The sequence below is a fragment of the Leucoraja erinacea genome, unplaced genomic scaffold (assembly GCF_028641065.1).
Source record: "Leucoraja erinacea ecotype New England unplaced genomic scaffold, Leri_hhj_1 Leri_214S, whole genome shotgun sequence".
In the NCBI taxonomy this organism is placed as follows: domain Eukaryota; kingdom Metazoa; phylum Chordata; class Chondrichthyes; order Rajiformes; family Rajidae; genus Leucoraja; species Leucoraja erinaceus.
Window position 1 is genome coordinate 178,920 of NW_026576115.1, and position 25,963 is coordinate 204,882.

Sequence of the window (25,963 nt, forward strand, 5' to 3'; positions counted from 1 at the left end):
CCCCACTAAGGTAAATTCACATTGGCACTGTACCCCAGGGTGTAGTGAACGAGCTGAATGGTAAACAAATAAATCAAGATTGTTTGTTGAGAAGGGTTTGGAGAGCAGCCAGTATTAATAATGCCATTGGAAGTGGGCCCCACTGTGAGTGGGCAGTGTCTCTCTGCTCCGTTTCACAGGCTCCAGCCCCGTATGGCTTTATTTTTGTAGCGTTCGTAACTATGTGCTAATCGTCAAGGGCACCCAGGTCTTGAAGTTTCGGATTAATGCTAAGGTCATCTTCAGTTTAATTTATTGCCATGAGCAAACATAATGCCAGCATTTATTTCCCGAGGGCTGACAATACAAAAACAGGGGATGTAATGTTGAGGCCTCCACAAGGCGCTGGTCAATAGACAATAGACAATAGACAATAGGTGCAGGAGTAGGCCATTCGGCCAATCGAGTCACCACCGCCATTCAATGTGATCATGGCTGATCATCCACAATCAATACCCCGTTCCTGCCTTCTCCCCATGTCCCCTGAAAGTAAGCATGCAGGTACAGCAGGCAGTGAAGAAAGCGAATGGCATGGTGGCCTTTATAACAAGAGGAATCGAATATAGGTCCTTCTGCAGTTGTACAGAGCTCTAGTGAGACCCCACCTGGAGTATTATGTGCAGTTATGGTCCCCTAATTTGAGGAAGGACATTCTTGCTATTGAGGGAGTGCAGCGTAGGTTTACCAGGTTAATTCCTGGGATGGCGGAACTGTCATATGCTGCGAGAATGGAGCGGCTGGGCTTGTACACACTGGAGTTTAGAAGGATGAGAGGGTATCTCATTGAAACATATAAGATTGTTAAGGGCTTGGACACGCTAGAGGCAGGAAACATGTTCCCGATTTTTGGGGAGTCCAGAACCAGGGGCCACAGTTTAAGAATAAGTAGTAAGCCATTTAGAACGGAGACGAGGAAACACACTTTTTCTCACAGAGAGTGGTGAGTCTGTGGAATTCTCTGCCTCAGAGGGTGGTGGAGGTGGGTTCTCTGGGTACTTTCAAGAGAGAGTTAGATAGGACTCTTAGGGATAGCGGAGTCAGGGGATATGGGGAGAAGTCAGGAACGGGGTACTGATTGGGGATGATCAACCATGATCACATTCAATGGCGGTGCTGGCTCGAATCGCCGAATGGCCTCTACTCCTGCACCTGTTGTCTATTGTCTATTGTCTAATTCTGCTCCTTTCACTTTTGTATTTATGAACTTATGAGGAAACAATCCATATTTGTCCAAGACCCTTCTAATCCAAGCTCTGTCCTTGACCATCTGGTTTGGGAATTGCTCTGCCAAGGACAAGAAGGCTCTGCAGAGAGTAGTGCGTTCGGCCGAATGCACTATGGGAACTTCACTCACCCCCCTGCAGGAACTATACAACAGGAGGTGCAACTCCAGAGCAAATAAAATCATGGGAGACCCCTTCCACCCCTGCAACGGACTGTTCCAGCTGCTATGGTCAGGCAAACGCCTCCGTTGCCATGCGGTGAGAACGGAGAGGTTGAGAAGGAGTTTCTTCCCAGAGGCAATTCGGACTGTAGACGCCTATCTCACCAGGGACTAACTTTACAGAACGTTTTTCCTTCCATTACTTATTATGTAAAAGAATATGTGTGTTATGATTGTGTTTATAATTTGTTTGGTTGTTTTGTTGTTTGTCTTTTGCACAAAAGTCCGCGAGCATTGCCACTTTCATTTCAGCACATCTCGTATGTGTATGTGACAAATAAACTTGACTTGACTTGACTTGACTTGACTTGGACATGAGAAGAACCTGGACCTCTGGCTCCAGCTTAATAGTTTTATTGGGTCATGGTATTCGGAGGCAGTAGAAAAAGGAGGAGAAATATAATTAAATCCAACACCAGAATCCAACACAGTTGTGTAGCCGGTTCAAACACTTTTTCTCACAGAGAGTGGTGAATCTGTGGAATTCTCTGCCTCAGAGGGCGGTGGAGGCCGGTTCTCTGGATACTCTCAAGAGAGAGCTGGATAGGGCTCTTAAAGATAGCGGAGTCAGTGGGATATGGGGAGAAGGCAGGAATGGAGGACCTCTTTGCTCCTATACTCGACTGCTCTTGTTATAAAGGCCAACATGCCATTTGCTTTCTTCACTGCCTGCTGTACCTGCATGCTTACTTTCATAGAGTGATGAACAAGGACCCCCAGATTCAGATTCAGATTCAGATTCAAACTTTATTGTCATTGTGCAGTGTACAAGTACACATTGAATGGCGGTGCTGGCTCGAAGGGCCGAATGGCCTACTCCTGCACCTATTGTCTATTGTCTATTGTCTATCATGGACATGGATAGACACAAGAAGCTGGAGTAACTCAGCTGGACAGGCAGCATCTCCGGAGAGGAAGAATGGGTGATGTTTCGGGTCGAGACCCTTCTTCAGACTGGCCTGTCTCTATTTCAATTGCATATTCCATATGTCAACCAATACTCTCTTGGACTTCGTGTAGGAAGGAACTCAGATGCCAGTTTCCAACGAAGATAGACACAAAATGCTTCAGACTGAAGAAGGGTCTCGACTTGAAACGTCGCCCATTCCTTCGCTCCAGGGATGCGTAGAGTGTGTGTAGGGTAGTGTTAATAACCATATAACCATATAACAATTACAGCACGGAAACAGGCCATCTCGGCCCTACAAGTCCATGCCGAACAAATTTTTTTCCCCTTTGTCCCACCTGCCTGCACTCGTACCATAACCCTCCATTCCCTTCTCATCCATATGCCTATCCAATTTATTTTTAAATGATACCAATGAACCTGCCTCCACCACTTCCACTGGGAGCTCATTCCACACCGCCACCACTCTCTGCGTAAAGAAGTTCCCCCTCATATTACCCCTAAACTTCTGTCCCTTAATTCTGAAGTCATGTCCCCTTGTTTGAATCTTCCCTATTCTCAAAGGGAAAAGCTTGTCCACATCAACTCTGTCTATCCCTCTCATCATTTTAAAGACCTCTATCAGGTCCCCCCTTAACCTTCTGCGCTCCAGTGCGGGGATGGCTGGTTGGCGCCGTCTCGATAGGCCGAGGGGGCCTGTTTCCGCGCTGCATCTCTAAACTAAACGAAACTGGGGTCAAGGAGAGAGCTTTCACGTCGCGGCCATTGTTTCCACCGATCTTTCCACCGCCGCCCACGAGAAACATAGACAATAGGTGCAGGAGTAGGCCATTCAGCCCTTCGAGCCAGCACCGCTATTCAATATGATCATGGCTGATCATCCAACTCAGTATCCCATCCCTGCCTTCTCTCCATACCCCCTGATCCCTCTAGCTACAAGGGCCACATCTAGCTCCCTTTTAAATATAGCCAATGAACTGTGGCCTCAACTACCTTCTGTGGCAGAGAATTCCACAGATTCACCACACTCTGTGTGAAAAATGTTTTCCTCATCTCGGTCCTAAATTATTAATGATCTGGATGAGGGAATTGAAGGCAATATCTCCAAGTTTGCGGATGACACTAAGCTGGGGGGGCAGTGTTAGCTGTGAGGAGGATGCTAGGAGACTGCAAGGTGACTTGGATAGGCTGGGTGAGTGGGCAAATGTTTGGCAGATGCAGTATAATGTGGATAAATGTGAGGTTATCCATTTTGGTGGCAAAAACGGGAAAGCAGACTATTATCTAAATGGTGGCCGATTGGGAAAGGGCTCTAGCTACAGGGATTACAAAAGTCCTGACATCCCAGGAATCAGTCTGGTGAACCTTCTCTGTACTCCCTCTATGGCAAGAATGTCTTTCCTCAGATTAGGAGACCAAAACTGTACGCAACACTCCAGGTGTGGTCTCACCAAGACCCTGTACAACTGCAGTAGAACCTCCCTGCTCCTATACTCAAATCCTTTTGCTATGAATGCTAACATACCATTGGCTTTCTTCACTACCTGCTGCACCTGCATGCCTACTTTTAATGACTGGTGTACCATGACACCCAGGTCTCGTTGCATCTCCCCTTTTCCTAATCGGCCACCATTCAGATAATAATCTACTTTCCTGTTTTTGCCACCAAAGTGGAAAACCTCACATTTATCCACATTATACTGCATCTGCCATGCATTTGCCCACTCACCCAACCTATCCAAGTCACCTTGCAGCCTCCTAGCATCCTCTTCACACCTAACACTGCCCCCCAGCTTCGTGTCAAGAAACACAAGAAGCGACAAGACAGTCACCATTGCATGCAGATGACGAGAATAAACAATAGGTGCAGGAGTAGGCCATTCAGCCCTTCGAGCCATCACCGCCATTCAATGTGATCATGGCTGATCATCCCCAATCAGTACCCCGTTCCTGCCTTCTGGACTCGGCTTGTACTCGCTAGAATTTAGAAGATTGAGGGGGGATCTTATAGAAACTTACACAATTCTTAAGGGGCTGGACAGGCTAGATACAGGAAGATTGTTCCCGATGTTGGGGAAGTCCAGAACAAGGGGTCACAGTTTAAGGATAAAGGGGAAATCCTTTAAAACCGAGATGAGAAGAACTTTTTTCACGCAGAGAGTGGTGAATCTCTGGAACTCTCTGCCACAGAGGGTAGTTGAGGCCAGTTCATTGGCTGTATTTAAGAGGGAGTTAGATGTGGCCCTTGTGGCTAAAGAGATCAGGGGTTATGGAGAGAAGGCAGGTACGGGATACTGAGTTGGATGATCAGCCATGATCATATTGAACGGCGGTGCTGGCTCGAAGGGCCGAATGGCCTACTCCTGCACCTAATTTCCATTGTCTATTGTGTATTGTCCAACTTTACTGCAAGGTTTGAGTCTCAATTGCCAAATCGGAGAAAGGAAAACGAGATTTGTTTTGCAGCTTGTTCTTAATTCCCGCTGGGGATGAATAAAGTGTTATCGCATTGTGATGAAGTTATCCTGGGAGCATTGAGGAGCGTTCTTCCAGGAAGGACCCTGCTGGTATAACCTCCAGCCTAGCGACAGGTGGGGAAACAGTCATTACCTTCGCTCTTGGTTCCTTGCAGTAATCTGTCATCGTCTGTGCCACGGGGGTGATAATTGTCATTGCATGTTTGTCTGTGGAATGGCACTGCAGATGCTGCTTTATGCCAAAGATAGACACAAAGTGCTGAGGTAACTCAGCGGGACAGGCAGCATCCCTGAAGATTGTTGAGGGCTTGGACACATTAGAGGCAGGAAACATGTTCCCAATGTTGGGGGAGTCCAGAACCAGGGGCCACACAGTTTAAGAATAAGGGGTAAGCCATTTAGAACGGAGATGAGGAAACACTTTTTCTCACAGAGAGTGGTGAGTCTGTGGAATTCTTTGCCTCAGAGGGCGGTGGAGGCCGGTTCACTGGATACTGTCTAGAGAGAGCTAGATAGGGCTCTTAAAAATAGCGGAGTCAGGGGATATGGGGAGAAGGCAGGAATGGGGGTACTGATTGTGGATGATCAGCCATGATCACATTGAATGGTGGTGCTGTTTCGAAGGGCCGAATGGCCTACTCCTGCACCTATTGTCTATTATCTATTGGAGGGAAGGAATGGGTGACCCTCTCTGTCAGTTTAGGCTGTTTCTCAGTTTTACGGTGTCAAAACCATTTATCAGATCTATATAAAATCAATAGAGCTTCACACAATTTAAGTTTCATGGTTTCTTATAAAATAATTTTGTAAAATAATTTTATATAAAATTGGGTTTATATACTTTCTTAGAAAAGAATTCAACTTTTCCCTATTTTGCACACTTCATATGTGATAGGAGAAAGAATTAGGCCATTCGGCCCATCAAGTCTACTCCGCCATTCAATCATGGCTGATCTAACTCTCCCGCCTAACCCCATTCTCCTGCCTTCGCCCCTTAACCTCTGACACCCGTACTGATCAAGAATCTATCTATCTGTGCCTTAAAAATATCCATTGACTTGACCTCCACCTGTGGCAATGAATTCCACAGATTCAACACCCTCTGACTAAACAAATTCTTCCACAATTCCTTCCTAAAGGAACGTTCTTTTCAGGGTGGGACCCTTTTTCAGACTCGGAGCCAACCCCTTATTCTTAAACTGTACCCCCTGGTTCCATACTCCCCCAACATTGGGAACATTTTTCATGCCTGTCCAATCCTTTGAGAATGTTATATGTTTCTATGAGATATCCTCTCATCCTTCTAAATACCAGTAAATACAAGCCCAGTCGATCCATTCTTTCATCATATGTCTGTCCCGCCATCCCGGGAATTAACCTGGTGAACCTACGCTGCACTCCCTCAATAGCAAGAATGTCCTTCCTCAAATTAGGGGACCAAAACTGCACACAATACTCCAGGTGTGGTCTCACTAGGGCCCTGTACAATAGCAGTGGGACCTCCTTGCTCCTAAACTCAACTCCTCTCGCTATGAACTTATTCTAAGAAGCGTCCCGACCTGAAACGTTACCTATCCATGTTCTCCACAGATGCTGCCTGACCCGCTGAGTTACTCCAGCACTCTGTGAAACGTCACCTATCCATGTTCTCCACAGATGCTGCCTGACCCGCTGAGTTACTCCAGCACTCTGTGAAACGTCACCTATCCATGTTCTCCACAGATGCTGCCTGACCCGCTGAGTTACTCCAGCACTCTGTGAAACGTCACCTATCCATGTTCTCCACAGATGCTGCCTGACCCGCTGAGTTACTCCAGCACTCTCTGAATCGTTATCTATCCATGTTCTCCACACATGCTGCCTTACCCTCTCTGGTACTCCAGCACGCTGTGAAACGTCACCTATCCATGTTCTCCACAGATGCTGCCTGACCCGCTGAGCTACTCCAGCACTCTATGTAACGTCACCTCTCCATGTTCTCCACAGATACTGCCTGACCCGCTGAGTTACTCCAGCACTCTGTGAAACGTCACCTATCCATGTTCTCCACAGATGCTGCCTGACCCGCTGAGTTACTCCAGCACTCTGTGAAACGTCACCTATCCATGTTCTCCACAGATGCTGCCTGACCAGCTGAGTTACTCCAGCACTCTGTGAAACGTCACCTATCCATGTTCTCCACAGATGCTGCCTGACCCGCTGAGTTACTCCAGCACTCTGTGAAACGTTACCTATCCATGTTCTCCACAGATGCTGCCTGACCCGCTGAGTTACTCCAGCACTCTGTGAAACGTCACCTATCCATGTTCTCCACAGATGCTGCCTGACCCGCTGAGTTACTCCAGCACTCTGTGAAACGTCACCTATCCATGTTCTCCACAGATGCTGCCTGACCCGCTGAGTTACTCCAGCACTCTGTGAAACGTCACCTATCCATGTTCTCCACAGATGCTGCCTGACCCGCTGAGTTACTCCAGCACTCTGTGAAACGTCACCTATCCATGTTCTCCACAGATGCTGCCTGACCCGCTGAGTTACTCCAGCACTCTGTGAAACGTCACCTATCCATGTTCTCCACAGATGCTGCCTGACCCGCTGAGTTACTCCAGCAATTTGACTTTTCTATTTTACTGTATGTTTGTGCTTGACTTGGCAGTCACCACGAAGGCCGAAGGGTTCCGGGGTGGGTGAGGAGAAGGACAAGCGTTGGCGGGATGATCTGGACGGAGGTAACGGCTGCAACGGGCATTGGGTCTTTGTTGCCAAAGAAGACGGTGAAATGTCACCAAAAATTGACAGTGGGCTGTTTCTATGCATTCCGTACTTAACTGGAGATTGTACTGATGTAGGGCAAAAATCTGAAGAAGAGCCTGAAGAAGAAGCTCGAGCCGAAAACGTCGCCCATTCCTTCTCTCCTGAGATGCTGACTGTCCCGCTGAGTAACTCCAGCATGTGTGCCTATCTTTGGTGTAAACCAGCATCTACTGTTCACTGGGCGATCGTTTCGCTGAACACCTTCGCTCAGTCTGCCTGGACCTACCTGATCTCCCGGTTGCCAAACACTTTAACTCCCCCTCCCATTCCCACACTGACCTTTCTGTCCTGGGCCTCCTCCATTGTCAGAGTGAGGCTAAACGCAAATTGGAGGAACAGCACCTCATATTTCGCTTGGGCAGCTGACACCCCAGTGGTATGAACATTGACTTCTCTAACTTCAAGTAACCCCGGCATTCCCTCGCTCTCTATCCCTCCCCCACCCAAGTTGCACCAGCTTCTCATTCTCACCCAACAAACAGCTAACAATGTTCAAGAAGGAACTGCAGATGCTGGAAAATCGAAGGTAGACATAAATGCTGGCGAAACTCAGCGGGTGCGGCAGCATCTATGGAGCAAAGGAAATGGGCAGCGTTTCGGGCCGAAACCCTTCTTCAGACTAACAGCTAACAATGGCCTGTCTCCTTCATCATCGTTACTTTTTTGCACATCTTTCGTTCATTGTTCTGTATCTCTCCACATCACCATCTCTATCTCTCGTGTCCCTTATCCCTAACCAGTCTGAAGAAGGGTCTCGAACCCAAACGTCACCCATTCCTTCTCTCCAGAGATGCCGCCTGTCCCGCAGAGTTACTACAGCTTTTTGTGTCTATCTTTAGTTTAGTTTAGTTTAGTTTCGTTTAGAGATACAGCGCGGAAACAGCCCCTTCCGGCCAACCAAGTCCGCACCGACCAGCAATCCCCGCACATTAACACTATCCTACACATACCAGGGACAATCTTTACATTTACCAAACCAATTCACCTACATACCTGTACGTCTTTGGCGTGTGGGAGGAGATCGCGGTGAAAACCCACGCAGGTCATGGGGAGAACATGCAAACTCCACACAGACAGCAACCGTAGTCAGGATCGAACCAGGGTCTCTAGTGTTGTGCCACCATACGGCCCTCTGATTTAAACCAGCATCTCTAGTTCCTTCCTACCCAATAATCTCACTGATCTGTATGCAAAATAATAATCATCCTGTACCTTGATACACATGATAATAAAGACCCATTGGACTATTGAACCGTAGACAAGACCCAGTCTGAATCATTGACTGTGTGTATGTGATGAGAGGGCTTTCTCAACCAAGCTCTGCCAGGGCAGGGAAAGGTCAAAAGTCATTTAATTCCTTGCCGATTATGTTTCCGTTGGGATATTCTGGTCAATTTGCGGACAGCACGGTGGCGCAGCGGTAGAGTTGCTGCCTTACAGCGCTAGAGACGCGGGTTTGATCCCGACTACAGGAGCTTCTTCTTCTTCAGAGGGCGGTGGAGGCCGGTTCTCTGGATACTTCCAAGAGAGAGCTAGATAGGGCTCTTAAAGGTAGCGGAGTCAGGGGATATGGGGAGAAGGCAGGAACGGGGTACTGATTGGGGATGATCAGCCATGATCACATTGAATGGCGGTGCTGGCTCGAAGGGCCGAATGGCCTACTCCTGCACCTGTTGTCTACTGTCTATTCTTGTGAATGGCACACACAGCCTAAAGTTATAGGTCGACTTGTTCTATTTGAAGTTTTGTTTTGTGCAGGTCGGGTTGATTGCATTAGTCGAAACAGGGTGGACCAAGTGCAGGTTGCAATCTCCCACTCCAGTACGGGCGCTGGCTGTACGGAGTTTGTACATTCTGCCCGTGACCTGCGTGGGTTTTCTCCGAGATCTTTGGTTTCCTCCCACACTCCAAAGACGTACAGGTTTGTAGGTTAATTGGCCTTGGTGTAAATGTAAAAGTTGTCCCTTGTGTGTGTGGGATAGTGTTAATGTGCAGGGATCGCTGGTCGGCGCGGACTCAGTGGGCCAAAGAGCCATTTTCCGCGTTGTATCTCTAAACTAAACTAAACTAAACTAAACTAAACTAAACTAAACTAAACTAAACTAAACTAAACTAAATGAGATCTTAAATAAAATAAACTAAACTAATCTCCCGGTAGCCCAGCACTTCATCTCCCCCTCCCATTCCGAATCCGACCTTCCTGTCCTGAGTGGCCCCATGGCCAGAGTGAGTCCCACTGCAAGTTGGAGGAGCAGCACCTCATATCCCGCTTGGACAGTTTACACCCCAGCGGTATGAACATTGATTTCTCCAATTTCAGGTAGTCCTTACTTTCTCCCTCCTTCCCCTCCCATTCCCAGCTCTCTCCCACTGCCCACTCTCTCCGCCTCTTCCTTTCTTCTTCCCGCCCCCTCCTCCCCCTCCCCCCCCCTATCCCCACATCAGTCTCGACCCGAAATGTCACCTATTCCTTCGCTCCATAAATGCTGCCTCACCCGCTGAGTTTCTCCAGCATTTTTGTCCACATTCGATTTTTCCAGCATTGCAGTTCTTTCTTAAACAAAATGTCCCAAGATGTGGTTTGATGCAGTACAAGGCTAAGGTGGGTAACAAATGCTAGACGTGGTATTTATGAGAAACATATTCAGCACAACACTTGCAGTAGTTCAAGAAGGAACTACAGATGCTGGAAGATCGAAGGTACACAAAATAATGCTGGAGAAACTCAGCGGGTGCAGCAGCATCTATGGAGCGAAGGAAATAGGCGACGTTTCGGGCTGAGCTCAGGTAGGTTATTGCGGACTGAGCGGAGGTGTTTGGCGAAACGATCGCCCAACCTCCGCTTAGTCTCCCCGATGTAAATTAATTTACATCGGGGAGACTAAGCGGAGGTTGGGCGATCGTTTCGCCGAACACCTCCGCTCAGTCCGCAATAACCTACCTGAACTCCCGGTGGCTCAGCACTTCAACTCCCCCTCCCATTCCCAATCCGACCTCTCTGTCCTGGGTCTCCTCCATTGCCAGAGTGAGCAACACCGGAAATTGGAGGAACAGCACCTCATATTCCGCCTGGGTTGCTTGCGTCCGGATGGCATTAACATTGAATTCTCCCAATTTTGCTAGCCCTTGCTGTCTCCTCCCCTTCCTTAACCATTGAGCTGTCTCCTCCCATCCCCCCGCCCTCGGGCTCCTCCTCCTCCCTTTTTCCTTCCTTCTCCCCCCCACCCCCCATCAGTCTGAAGAAGGGTTTCGGCCCGAAACGTCGCCTATTTCCTTCGCTCCATAGATGCTGCTGAACCCGCTGAGTTTCTCCAGCATTTTTTGTGCACTTGCAGTAGTTCATTCCTTTTTGCTTTTGTGAGAAGCCTACAATCTGGGCAAAACCATTTTTTTTGCTGGATTGGAAGCGTACCTCGACAATCGAACTGATGCTGGGACAGAAGACGGAGCCCGCTGCACTGGAAGCCATAGTAATGGGCCTCTCCCACTTAGGTGATTTTTCAGCGGACTGCCGACACTCCAGTGTCTAAAAAATTCCCACCGTTTCGACCCGAAATGTCGCCTATTCCTTCTCCCCATAGATGCTGCCTCACCCGCTGAGTTTCCCCAGCATTTTTGTCTACCTTCCAAACTAAATGAGAACTCAGTTTAGTTTAATTCACTACCGTCCACAGTATGGACATGTTGGGCCGAAGGGCCTGTTCCTGTGCTGTACCGTCCTGTGTCCTATGTTTTATGCTGGTGTCACAATGTGAACTTGTATGAATGCCACCATGAACATTAACTTGGCACCTAAGGTATTAAAATAGAATAAGCTTCAATAGGAATTAACAAGTCGGTCTCGATGATTTATTTTGAATTATGCGGCTCCAGGGTCATCTGACACAAACCTGCCATATTCATGTACAACGATCACTTCACACCAGAAATCACTGCATTGACCACCTTGTAATCTGTTCTGTGAAGAACTAAGGTCATCATGAATTAGTTCCACTTACACAGTTAAATGCTTCACGGTGGCGCAGCAGTAGAGTTGCTGCCTCACAGCGGCAGGGACGTGGGTTCCATCCCGACTATGGGCGCTGTCTGTACGGAGCTTGCACGTTCTCCCCGTGACCTGCGTGGGTTTTCCCCGGGTGCTCCGATTTCCTCCCACACTCATAGAAACATAGAAAATAGGTACTGGAGGAGGCCATTCGGCCCATCGAGCCAGCACTGCCATTCATTGTGATCATGGCATTGTGATCGTTCCCTATCAATAACCCATGCCTGCCTTCTCCACATATCCCTTGATTCCACTAGCCCCTAGAGCTCTATCTAACCAGTGACTTGGCCTCCACTGCCCTCTGTGGCAGGGAATTCCATAAATTCACAACTCTCTGGGTAAAAAAGTTTTTTCTCACCTCAGTCTTAAATGACCTCCCCTTTATTCTAAGTGTGGCCTCTGGTTCTGGACTCGCCCAACATTGGGAACATTTTTCCTGCATCTGGCTTGTCCAGTCCTTTTATAATTTTATATGTTTCTATAAGATTCCCCCTCATCCTTCTAAACTCCAGTGAATACACGCCTAGTCTTTTCAATCTTTCCTCATATGACAGTCCCGCCATCCCAGGGATCAATCTCGTGCATGTTTTTGTGGGTTAATTAGCTGCGGTAAAGATTGTAAATTGTCCCCTGAGTGTGTCGGATGGCGTTCAGGTACAGGGTCGCCGGTCGGCGCGGAATTGATGGGCCGAAGGGCCTGTTTCCGCGCTGTATCTCCAAAAGGAAACCAAACCAGACAAAATGAAACAAAACTCAAGGAGGCCTTCTGGACAAACTGCTGAAAGTCGACAATGTAGAACCACTGTGAATGTGTAGACGCAAAATGCTGGAGTAACTCAGCGGGACAGGCAGCATCTTTGGAGAGAAGGAATCGCGATGTCGGGTCGAGACCCTTCTTCAGTTTGAAGAATTGTTTTTAGACAGAAACGACAGTGGCATTTACGAGGCTTTCAGATAGGCATATTGATCGGCAGGGAATGGAGGGATATGGATCACATGCAGGCTGAGGAGGTTAGTTCAACTTGGCATCATGTTTAGCACAGACATTGTGGGCCGAAGGGCCTGTCCCTGTGCTGTACTCAGTTTCAGTTACAAGAAACGTCACCCGTTCCTTCTCTCCAGAGATGCTGCCTCACCCGCTGAATTATTCCAGCATTTTGTGTCTACCTTCGATTTAAACCAGCATCTGCAGTTCTTTCTTAAGGGCCCTTTCACGACCTAATTCACAACCTTTTTTACTCGTGGACATTTTTCATCAGGCTAGAAAAAACGCCCCGACCTACTTGATGCCACGAGTACCTACGACTAGCCATTTATTATCACTATACATGTACAGTGAAACTGAAAGCCTGCCTGCCTATGATCTCCTACGACCTCGTGACGACCATGCTGCGAGTACGAGTCAAGGGCAAACTCGGCAGAGGTCGTGAATTAGGTCTTGAAAGTGGGACAGGCTTTCTGTGTTCAAGAAGGAACTGCAGATGCTGGAAAATCAAAGTTAGACAAAAGTGCTGGAGAAACTCAGGGGGTGTGGCAGCATCTATGGAGCGAAGGAAATAGGCATCGTTTCGGGCCGAGACCCTTCTTCAGACAGATGCAGGGTGGGGGGGGGGGGAGAAGAAAGAAAGAGGAGGAGCCAGAGGGCTGAGGGAGAGCTGAGAAGGGGAGGAGACAGCAAGGGGTTTCTGTGAATGGGTGATCGCTGGTCGGTGCGGACCTGGTGGGCCGAAGGGCCTGTTTCCACGCTGTATCTCTAATAACGTTTGTAAGACTAGAAAGAAAAGGGTAAAGAGAAAACGGTTTGGCTCAGGACCAATGCGGAGTGGCACGGCGCACACGTATGATCGGTCGCGTGACTTACTCACGGCCAACACGAAGATGGAGAAGACGCCAACCACTTGCCATAACCGGAGGCCCCAGAACACCACCGTTTCCGACGTCACCGGATCGGGCTTTTTCGGAGGGACTGTAGTAGACTAGGAATAAAAATAGACTGTCATATGAAACATAGAAACATCAAAAATAGGTGCAATAGGCCCTTCGAGCCAGCACCGCCATTCAATATGGTCGTTCATGTTCATGTTCAAGTTACATTTATTGTCACGTGCACAAATTGGTACAGTGAGATTTGAGTTACCATGGCTGATCATCCAAAATCAGTACCCCGTTCCTGCTTTCTCCCCGTATCCCTTGATTCCGTTAGCACCAAGAGCTAAATCCAACTCTCTCTTGAAAACATCCATCGAATTGGCCTCCACTGCCTTCTGTGGCAGAGAATTCCACAGATTCACAACTCTCTGGGTGAAAAAGTTTTTCCTCATCTCAGTCCTAAATGGCCAACCCCTTAATCTTAAAATGTGGGACCCCTGGTTCTGGACTCCCCCCAACATCGAGAAGATTTTTCCTGCAGCTACCCTGTCCACTGCCTTAAGAGATTAAATGTTTTTACAAGATCCCTCCTCATCCTTCTAAATTCCAGTGAGTACAAGCCCAGTCGATGTATTCCAGTCGGTCATAAGAGTCCTGAGTCAAGAGTGTTTTATTGTCATGTGTCCCAGATAGAACATTCTTACTTGCAGCAACACAACAGGATATGTAAACAGAGTACACTGTAAATATGATAAACAAGATAGAAAAAAATGTGTATATATACACATACTTACATATGTAACATACTCGAACAACAAACAACAAACATAAGTTCTCTCATAAGGTCTTAAGTGATAAGAGTAGAATTAGGCCATTTGGCCCATCACGTCTGCTCTACCATTCAATCAAGGTTGATATATCTCTCCCTCCCATCCCCATTCTCCTGTCTGAAGAAGGGTTTCGGCCCAAAATGTTTCCTATTTCCTTCGCTCCATAGATGCTGCCGCACCCGCTGAGTTTTCCCAGCACTCCGTGTTTTGTAGTCCGGACTTTATCAGACGCTTTCCAAGGGTTGAATCGACCAGTTCGCGGGGCCTTTCATCGCCCGGCGCGGCTTAAAATCAAACTGCTGCATCGAGGTGATCGAAGCTCCCGATGTTGAAGCCCCCGCCGGGCGATGAAAGGCCCCATGAACGGGCCGATTCAAGCCCCACGATTCGGGGCGGACGAAGCTGCTGTTGCTGGAGTTCGGAGTCGGTCACCAACTAGGTCAGCTCCCGATGTTACCGTCCACAGGGCCCACGGCCGAAGCCTCGTGTGTGTGTGCGCATGTGCGTGTGTCCCCACATGTTTTGATAGTGATTTCAGTGCCTGGCCACAATTAAAACATCAGTAAGTCAAGTCAAGTTTATTTGTCACATACTTTGGTGTTTGTTTTCTCGGTCTGCACAAAACGTGAGAGTCTTTATTTTACAACAGAAGTCTTTAATGCTTTACCCAATGCTGGCAGCAAGACAACTCCAAAATGTCTGCAACCTCATACACACAGTCAGGATAAACTATATACAAAACATCTCCCTTTGTCCTGTCCAGCGCCACCTGCTGCACGGGAGGAGCAACGGGTCCTCCCTCCCCACACAGTCCACCAAACATCACACATACACATACAAGATGTACAGTGAAATGAAAGTGGCAATGCCTGCGGATTTGTGCAAAAACTACAGAACAGAACAGAACCAGTATTTACATTTGAGAGAAAAAAAAGTAAATCAATTTAAAAAATGTTCTCAATGTTGGGCGAGTCCAGAACCAGGGACCACGGTCTTAGAATAAAGGGGACATTATGGCAATGGACAATAGACAATAGGAGCAGGAGTAGGCCATTCGGCCCTTTGAGCCAGCACCACCATTCAATGTGATCATGGCTGATCATCCCCAATCAGTACCCCGTTCCTGCCTTTTCCCCATATCCCCTGACAGCTATTTTTAAGAGCCCTATCTATCTCTCTCTTGAAAGCATCCAGAGAACTGGCCTCCACCGCCCTCTGAGGCAGAGATTTCCACAGACATTTAAGACTGAGGTAAGAAAAAACGTTTTCATCCAGAGAGTTGTGATATTGGGGAATTCCCTGCCACAGAAGGGCAGTGGAGGCCAAATCACTGGATGGATTTAAGAGAGAGTTAGATAGAGCTCTAGGGGCTAGTGGAATCAAGGGATATAGGGAGAAGGCAGGCACGGGTTATTGATTGGGGATGATGAGCCATGATCACAATGAATGGCGGTGCTGCCTTGAAGGGCCAAATGGCCTCCTCCTGCACCTATTTTCTATGTTTCCCTATGTTTCTATGTTTCTAACACCATTCATGATTTAGTTCTAATGCGACTCTAGGCTCGAGAAAGCAGTCTTAACAGAGTAATTATGAGGTTAGTTTTGAGCAGCACCTTATATTTCGTTTGGGGCAGCTTACACCCCAGCGCTTTGAACATTGACTTCTCTAACTTCAGATAAAAGCTGTCCAGGGTCTGAGCTCCCCAGAGGAGCGTGGGTGAAGCTCAACAGACTTGGTACTGGAGTTGGGCGTTTCAACGCCAGCGTGTGGAGATGGGGGCTCCCTCCGCCAGAGCCCAGCCTGTGAATGCGGGAACAGAACAACAGACAGCCAACCATGTCATCTCTGGGTGCCCGCTCTACCACCCACCAAATGGAGCTGTGTCAGGGCCTGGCAGACATTGACGCCAACAGAGGCAACAACCTGGCTGCTCAACACCCGGCTCGAGATCTAACTATTCCTTTGGCTTATGTTTAATTTGCAAGAAGAAGAAGTAATCCTTGCTTTCCCTCTCTCTCCATCTCTCCCCCAACCAAGTTCTCCAACTAGTTTGACCGTCCTCCTGATTAAATTTTACTGATTGCACGCCTCGCTGTCACCTTCCCCTCAGCCAACCATGAACCGTTCCACATTTTCCTTGACCTTCATCCCCACTGATCTGCGTTTCCACACCTTACACGTCCACGTTTATTTTGGTGTAGTTTAGACATGCAGCAGAGAAACAGGCCATTCGGCCCATTGTGTTCGTGCTGAGCAGCGATCCCCGCACACTAACACCACCCGGCACACACTAGGAACAACTTACATGTGTGAGGAAGCCGAAGACCTCGGTGAAAACCCGCGCAGGTCACGGGGAGAACGCACAAACTCCGTACAGGCGGCGGGATCGAACTCGGGTCTCTGGCGCTGTGAGGCAGCAACTCTACCGCTGCGCCACCGTGCCGCCCTGTGTCAATGTCTATGTTTCCCGCACCCCTTGACTCTCAGTCTGAAGAAGGGTCTCAACCTGAAACGTCACCCATTCCTCCTGTCCAAAGATGCTGCCTGTCCCCGCTGAGTTACTCCAGCATTTTGTGTCGACCTTTACGAAAGGTAAAGGTCGCGGTGGCGCAGCGGTAGAGTTGCTGCCTTACAGCGAACGCAGCGCCGGAGACTCGGGTTGGATCCCGACTACGGGTGCTGTCTGTACGGAGTTTGTACGTTCTCCCCATAACCTGCATGGGTTTTCTCCAAGATCTTCGGTTTCCTCCCACACTCCAAAGACGTGCAGGTTTGTAGGTTAATTGGCTTGGTGCAAATGTAAAAATTCTCCGTAGTGGGTGGAGGATAGTGTTAGTGGTCGGCGCGGACCCGCTGTGTTTCCACGCTGTATCTCTATACTAAACTAAACTAAACTGAACTGTGAACATTGATTTCTCTAATTTCAGGTAGTCCCAGCTTTCTCCTCCCCCTCTCAGCTCTCCCTCAGCCCACTATCTCCAACTCTTCCTTTCTTCTTTCCGCCCCACCCTCCTTCACATCAGTCCCCAGAAGGGTCTCGAACTGAAACGTCACCTATTTCCTTCGCTACATAGATGCTGCCTCACCCGCTGAGTTTCTCCAGCATTTTTGTCTACCTTAAACTAAACTAAAAGCGAGGCCACGGATGAGGCGTTCCACACCAGGACATCTGAAATGTCCTCACTATTCAGGGAACGGGGGTTCCCCTACTCCACCATAAATGAGGCTCGCATCAGGGTCTCTTCCATACCCCGCAACACTGCTCTCTCTCCCCATCCCCGCACTCGCAACAAGGGCCGAGTCCCCCTAGTCCTCACCTTTCACCCCACCAGCCGTCACATACAAAAAATAATCCTCCGTCAGTTTCGCCACCTCCAACGTGACCCCACTACTCGCCACATCTTCCCATCTCCCCCCATATCTGCCTTCCGCAAAGACCGCTCCCTCCATAACTCCCTTGTCAATTCTTCCCTTCCCTCTCGGTCCACCCCCTCCCCGGGCACTTTCCCTTGCAACCGCAAGAGATGCAACACTTGTCCCTTCACCTCCCCCCTCGACTCCGTTCAAGGACCCAAGCAATCGTTCCAGGTGCGACAGAGGTTTACCTGCATCTCTTCCAACCTCATCTATTGCGTCCGCTGCTCTAGATGTCAGCAGATCTATATCGGTGAGACCAAGTGGAGGTTGGGCGATCGTTTCGCCGAACACCTCCGCTCGGTCCGCAATAACCAAGCTGACCTCCCGGTGGCTCAGCACTTCAACTCCCCCTCCCACTCCGCCTCCGACCTCTCTGTCCTGGGTCTCCTCCATGGCCACAGCGAGCAGCACCGGAAATTGGAGGAACAGCACCTCATATTCCGTTTGGGGAGTCTGCACCCCGGGGGCATGAACATCGAATTCTCCCAATTCTGTTAGTCCTTGCTGTCTCCTCCCCTTCCTCAGCCCCCCTGCTGTCTCCTCCCACCCTCCAGCCTTCTGGCTACTCCTCCTTTTCCCTTTCTTGTCCCCACCCACCCCCACCCCTGATCAGTCTGAAGAAGGGTTTCGGCCCGAAACGTTGCCTATTTCCTTCGCTCCATAGATGCTGCTGCACCCGCTGAGTTTCTCCAGCTTTTTTGTGTAACCTTTGATTCTCCAGCATCTGCAGTTCCCTCTTAAACTAAAAGTGTTCCTGGCCTGCCATCTATTGACCCGGAGCAGAACTGCAGGTCGCTTGTCGCCTCAGGAGCGAACCAAACCTTCATGACTGAGAAAAACACACAGAGTGCTGGAGGAGCTCATGCCTGCGGGTCTTCATGAGGCACTGCCCCGCTGTGGTTTCCCTACCCGCATGACCCGAGGGCTCAGCAGGCTGCGCTACCGGGAGGGGGCTGCTGGGGAGGTGGGGAGGAGAGTCTAGGACCAGAGGTCACAGCCTCAGAATTAAAGGATGTTCCTTTTGGAAAGAGATGAGGAGAAATTCTTTTAGGATGGAGATGAGGAAACAATTTTTCTCACAGAGAGTTGTGAGTCTGTCTCAGCGGGCGGTGGAGGCCGGTTCTCTGGATACTTTCAAGAGAGAGCTAGATAGGGCACTTAAAGATAGTGGAGTCAAGGGATATGGGGAGAAGGCAGGAACGGGGTACTGATTGGGGATGATCAGCCATGATCACATTGAATTGCGGTGCTGGCTCGATGGGCCGAATGTCCTATTCCTGCACCTGTTGTCTATTGTCTATTGAATTTCTTTAGTCAGAGGGTGGTGAATCTGTGGAATTCATTGCTACAGACGGCTGTGGAGGCCAAGTCAGTGGATATTTTTAAGGCAGAGATAGATAGATTCTTGATTAGTACGGATGTTAGGGGTTATGGGGAGAAGGCAAGAGAATGGGGTTGGAAGGGAGAGGTAGATGAACCATAATTGAATGGCGGTGTAGACTTGATGGGCCGAATGGCCTAATTCTGCTCCCATCACATATGACCTTATAAGACGTCAGACTGGATCACGCATATCGAAGCAACGACCAAGAAAGCACACCAACGCCTCTACTTCCTTAGAAGGCTTAGAACATTTGGCATGTCCCCCGACAACTCTCACCAACTTCTACAGATGCGCCGTAGAAAGCATTGTATCGGGATGCATCACAGCACGGTTTGGGAACAGCTCCATCCAAGACCCGCAAGAAATTGCAGCGAATTGTGGACATAGCCCAGACCATCGCACAAACCAACCTCCCTTCCATTGACTCCATCTACACCTCACGCTGCCTCGGCAAGGCCAGCAGCATCATCAAGGACCAGTCGCACCCCGGCCACTCCCTCTTCTCCCCTCTCCCATCGTGCGAAAGGTACAGATGTGTGAAAACGCACACACCTCCAGATTCAGGGACAGTTTCTTCACAGCTGACACAGCCCACAATTCCCAGCTTTACCTTGCAGCAAACGTTATTCCCTTGTCATGTATGTATACACTGTTAATGGCTCGATTGTAATCGTGTATTGCCTTCCCGCTGACTGGTTAGCGCGCAACAAAAGCTTTTCACTGTACCTCGTTACACGTGACAATACACTAAATTAAGCTAGACTAATTGTGTGCAGTTTTGGTCTCCGAATTTGAGGAAGGACATTCTTGCTATTGAGGGAGTGCAGCGTAGGTTCACAAGGTTAATTCCCGGGGTGGTGGGACTAGTCACATGCTGAAAGAATGGAGCTACTGGGCTTGTACACTCTAGAGTTTAAAGGGATGAGAGGAGATCTTATTGAAACATATAAGTACTGATTGGGGATGTACAGCCATGATCACATTAAATGGCGGTGCTGGCTCAAGGGCCGAAGGGCCGAATGGCCTACTCCTGCACCTATTGTCTATTGTCTATTTTCTATTAAGGGTTTGGACACGCTAGAGGCAGGAAACATGTTCCCAATGTTGGGGGAATCCAGAACCAGGGGCCACAGTTTACGAATAAGGAGTAAGCCATTTAGAACAGAGACGAGGAAACACTTTTTCACACAGAGAGTTGTGAGTCTGTGGAATTCTCTGCCTCAGAGGGCGGTGGAGGCCGGTTCTCTGGATACTTTCAAGAAAGAGCTAGATAGGGCTCTTAAAGATAGCGGAGTCAGGGGATATGGGGAGAAGGCAGGAACGGGGTACTGATTGGGGATGATCAGCCATGATCACATTGAATGGCGGTGCTGGCTCGAAGGGCCGAATGGCCTACTCTTGCACCTATTGTCCAATGTCTAAACTAAACTAAACGCGAGGATCAAGGGCTGGTAATGCCTCCAGTGCCTTCAAGGCTGCCAGTTCCTTCCTGTACTATAGATTTCCGGAGTTAATTTGTCTCCTCAGACAACCCACTAAATTTAATATTAGACCGTGGCTGACACGGATAATTGCACTCTGCAAGATAAAAATCTCTCAATCAGACCAAAGTCATAAAGGAGATTAGAACAGGAAGAATTATAAAAAGGTTATGATCCACTTGTAATGACAATATTTGATCTTATCGTGGATTTGAATATCCATCACCTCGTAACCCTGCATCCACAAGGCTGTTAGGAAGAGAGATATGATCTGGAAAACATGAGCAAGCATGAGAGGAGGAAAAACCTTTTCATCACCCTGAGAGTTGAGAATCTGTGCAATTCTCTGCCGCAGAAGGCAGTGTGGAGGCCAATTCGCTGGATGTTTTCAAGAGAGAGTTAGATTTAGATTTAGTTCATAGGGCTGTGGAATTCTCTGCCTCAGAGGGCGGTGGAGGCCGGTTCTCTGGATACTTTCAAGAGAGAGCTAGATAGGGCTCTTAAAAATAGCGGAGTCAGGGGATATGGGGAGAAGGCAGGAACGGGGTACTGATTGGGGATGATCAGCCATGATTGAACGGCGAGGTAGACTTGACAGGTCGAATGGCCTAATTCTGTTCCTAGAAATTATGAACTTAGAAAACCAGGAACATAGAGTGTTGCGTAGGAACAGGCCCTTCGGCCCCCAATGTCCGTGCTGAACATGATCCCAAGACTGGTCTCCTCTGCCGGCACGTGACCCATATCCCTTCCTTCCCTGCACTTTTAGTTTTAATATTTAGAGATACAGCGCAGCAGCAGGCCCTTCGGCCCACGGAGTCCGTGCCGACCAGCGACACAGGAACATTAACACGCTCCTACTCACACTAGGGACATTTTTTACATTGACACCGAGCCAATTCACCTATAAACGTGTATGCCTTTGAAGTGCGGGAGGAAATAAAAGATCTCGGAGATAAAACCCACGCAGGTCACGGGGAGAACGTACAAACTCCGTACAGACAAGCGTTGTAGTCAGGATCGAACCCAGGTCTCTGGTGCTGTGAGGCAGTAAGTCTACTGCTGCGCCACCGTGCCGCCCCATGTGCTACCTGACTATGTGCCTTCCATGTGCTTATCTAAGCCCCTGTGTGGGTGTCGACACCTCCTCTAAGAGAATGGAGCAGCTGGAGTTGTACACTCTGGAGTTTAGAAGGATCATTCAAACATATAAGATTGTTAAGGGCTTGGACATGCTAGAGGCAGGAAACATGTTCCCGATGTTGGGGGAGCCCAGAACCAGGGGCCACACAGTTTAAGAATAAGGAGTAAGCCATTTAGAACGGAGACGAGGAAACACTTTTCTCACAGAGAGTGGTGAGTCTGTGGAATTCTCTGCCTCAGAGGGCAGCGGAGGCCGGTTCTCTGGATACTTTCAAGAGAGAGCTAGATAGGGCTCTTAAAAATAGCGGAGTCAGGGGATATGGGGAGAAGGCAGGAACGGGGTACTGATTGGAGATGATCAGCCATGATCACATTGAATGGTGGTGCTGGCTCGAAGGGCCGAATGGCCTGCCTACTCCTGCACCTGTTGTCTATTATATGTTAATTGGCCCTCTGCAAATTGTCCCTAGATTGCAGGGAATGGGATAACACAGAACTGGTTTGATCGGATGATTAATGGTCGGCGTGGACTCGATGGGCCGAAGGGCCTATTTTCATGCTGAATCTCCAAACTAAACTAATGTGTTCTAATCCAGACAAAGGTTTGGGAAAAATGTTAGTAATCTGTCTTCAGTTTAAACCAACATCTGCAGTTGATTCCTACACATTCCGTTACTACAACACTTTGTGTTTATCTTAGGGAGGTGTATTTACTGCTTTTAGACCATCACACAAACCAACCTCCCTTCCATTGACTCCATCTACACCTCACGCTGCCTCGGCAAGGCCAGCAGCATCATCAAGGACCAGTCGCACCCCTGGCCACTCCCTCTTCTCCCCTCTCCCATCGGGCAAGAGATACAGAAGTGTGAAAACGCACACCTCCAGATTCAGGGACAGTTTCTTCCCAGCTGTTATCCGGCAATTGAACCATCCTACCACAACCAGAGAGCAGCCCTGAACTACTATCTACCTCATTGGAGACCCTCAGACTATCCTTGATCGGACATTGCTGGCTTTAACTTGCACTAAACATTATTCCCTTTATCATGTATCTGTACACTGTGGACGGCTCGATTGTAATCATGTATTGTCTTTCAGCTCACCGGATAATACGCAACAAAAAAGCTTTTCACTGTATACGTGACAATAAACTAAACTGAACCAAAACACAGAGAGTGGTGAATCTCTGGAACTCTCTGCCACAGAGGGTAGTTGAGGCCAGTTCATTGGCTATATTTAAGAGGGAGTTAGATGTGGCCCTTGTGGCTAAGGTGATCAGGGGGTATGGAGAGAAGGCAGGTACGGGATACTGAGTTGGATGATCAGCCATGATCATATCGAATGGCGGTGCTGGCTCGAAGGGCCGAATGGCCTACTCCTGCACCTAATTTTTATGTTTCTATGTTTCTAAACAAGTGGGTTTACATAGAACTAATGTGAATGGGTGATTGATGGTGAGCATGAACTCAGTGGGCCGAAGGGCCTGTTTGCATGTTGTATCTCTAAACCTACCCAATCCTAAACTAAACCAAACAGCACATAGTAACATAGAAACATAGACAATAGGTGCAGAAGTAGGTCATTTGGCCCTTTGAGCCAGCACCGCCATACAATATGATCATGGCTGATCATCCCCAATCAGTACCCCGTTCCTGCTTTTTTCCCCATATCCCGTGATTCCATTAGCCCCAAGAGCTAAATCTAACTCTCTTGAAAACATCCAGTGAATTGGCCTCCACTGCCTTCTGTGGCAGAGAATTCCACAGATTCACAACTCTCTGGGTGAAAAAGTCTTTCCTCATCTCAGTCCTAAATGGCCGACCCTTTATTCTTAAACTGTGACCCCTGGTGCTGGACTCCCCCCCAACATCGGGTACATGTTTCCTGCATCTAGCCTGACCAATCCCTTAAGAATTTTACTTTGGAGTCACATGAGTGACTACGTGAAGAACCTGTCCAGCACGCATGCGTGGCGTGAGCGTTCACGCAGATGCAACAGCGACGAACGGGAGTACGGGCGCTCCCGCTACAAGCCTGAAGGAACGGACCGTTAGGTAAGTACTTACCCACAGGTTCGAGTTCACTACTTTGCTTCTCTTCGTTGCTCCAGGGGAACTGGAGACGGCAAAGCAGAACAGAGGGAAACCTCCCCCGTTCGACTCCAGGGAAGGAGCATTCCGTCAGTGGAGGGGGCGAGAGACGGCACATAGACCGCACACGCTGCGGTCCACAGTCAGGGTACTGAGCCGATGCCCAGTCCGCTAAGAGCTGTCTGACCAACAGCAGCGGACTGGAGGGAAACTCAAAAACCGGCCGGTAATCCCTGCATACTCCCGACAAGGAAACTCGCCGCCCGAGAACCACAGAATGCCGCCCGAAAACGGCAGGCAGCCTCTAGAGCAAAGTCAGCAACCAAACCTCGGGCTGGAGACAGACACGGAAGATGGAACCAGCACTTCAAACTATCGCCCGAGAGCAAGTAAGTGTCTGTTCTCCAAGCCTAGAGTAAGGTCATGGAGTAAAAAACTCCAGCGAGACTTGCCTCGGGATCTGGGGCAAGCTCGCCAAGGGAGCATAACACTCCCGCTCCAGTGCACTAACAGCACTGGCCATCTCCCTTATCGTGGGATCGATGGCGACCAGGGCTGGGTTATTCAAGAAGAGGGGTCACTGGCTGAACAACATCGGGAGTATGCTTGAGGTATAGGATCAGGAAGAGCTGCTGGGTGTGGCCGCTATGTGGCTCCACCACTAGCGAGATGGCTTTTCAGTCTAAACTGATGGCCAGCTTACTACCTGTCTTTCCAAAAAACCTTTCCAAGCAGGTAGTCATGAGGCGTTGGATTTCATCACACCTCCCCAAAATTGCATTTACTCCAAAGTGCCCACCATTATTGGCGGGGTACATTGAGCAGGGCATTTAAAAATCCAAATATCTTAAATTGCATTTGATACCCCTGATGTCGGCTATCATTTTTGCATGCTCATTCCAGAGGGGCAGGGTAGTATGGCAAAACACCTGACCCTACTGTTCAACACAGTATGCTCCGCAACTTCTCGAAGGGAGTTATAAAACCTGCCCTCAACCTAAAAAATTCACAGGACTGTGAGAACGCCGATCTCACAACCACAGATATTCGGCATCAAGAGGGCAGGGCCTGGAATGAGCACCACACAAAACCAGACAGCAGTACCTCCACGCGTCCACCAGTAGGCGTCTACTTAATAGTACTGGTGATAGCTCGGGGCCTGCATGCCAACCCCCGTAAGCCCTTTCAGGCCAGGGCCCAGAGCGGCCCCATGGAAAATGCTCCACCCCCCAACAACACCATCCCTACAGACAAGGAACCAGAAACCGAAGAAATGAACACACCACTAAACAACAGTGAAGACAGACAAGTATGGTTCCTACCATCACATAAATGGTGAAGGGTTTGTACTAACGGGGGCGGGGAGGGGGGGAACTCACACCTGGGTTGGGAACATGAAGAACTATCACACTAGTTATATACCAAAAGTATTCAAGGATAAAAATTGAATTAAGAAACTCATCACTTCTCGGCCTTTTGGCTAAGATCAAGTGTAGTATCTGTTCTTATCAGGTTAATATCTGATACGTCCCTTATCTAGGGACCATATATTACCAGTTCAGCATGCACCCCAAAGGGGTCTACCCTCCCACTAAAAAAGAACATGAGGGACTAGCTAACTGGAGAAGATATACAAAGGGATCATAAAGAAGTCTAATATGGACCTTTGGTACCAACAAACCCAAGATGGTGAATGTCGCACCATCATTGACTTAACCACTTGAGTATTTCACCAGGTATACACATTTTATGGAAACTTGTAACTGCTAACCATGGATTCCCTAGGATACTTTATGGTAGACATCAACTTAAAAGATGCATACTATTCAGTACCCATTCATAAAATGTCGGAGATACCACAATTTACCTGGATTGGGTAACTATGGCAATATAAATTATTGACAATGGCTAATATGAGCCAAAACTGTTCCCAGATATTCAAACCAGCCCTGACACTATTAAGGAACATATTGTCATGGCATGTCTCTATGATATTAACGACAGACAAAACCATGGAAA

General features: G+C 48.6%; 1 protein-coding gene and 1 pseudogene across 1 annotated transcript in view; one reads left to right on the top strand and one right to left on the bottom strand.

Moving 5' to 3' along the window:
- The window catches only part of tmie (transmembrane inner ear), a gene marked incomplete at its 5' end in the record, with an annotated part of 47,300 nt that extends 33,598 nt beyond the window's left edge, over positions 1-13,702 (bottom strand). Inside the window, one exon of the mRNA XM_055666222.1 lies at positions 13,588-13,702. Within this exon, the coding sequence (XP_055522197.1) occupies positions 13,588-13,702 (115 nt within the window). The remainder of the gene's footprint in view (positions 1-13,587) is intronic.
- Positions 13,703-25,404: 11,702 nt separating this feature from the next.
- Positions 25,405-25,518, top strand: LOC129716346 (U2 spliceosomal RNA; annotated as a pseudogene).
- Positions 25,519-25,963: the final 445 nt, after the last annotated feature.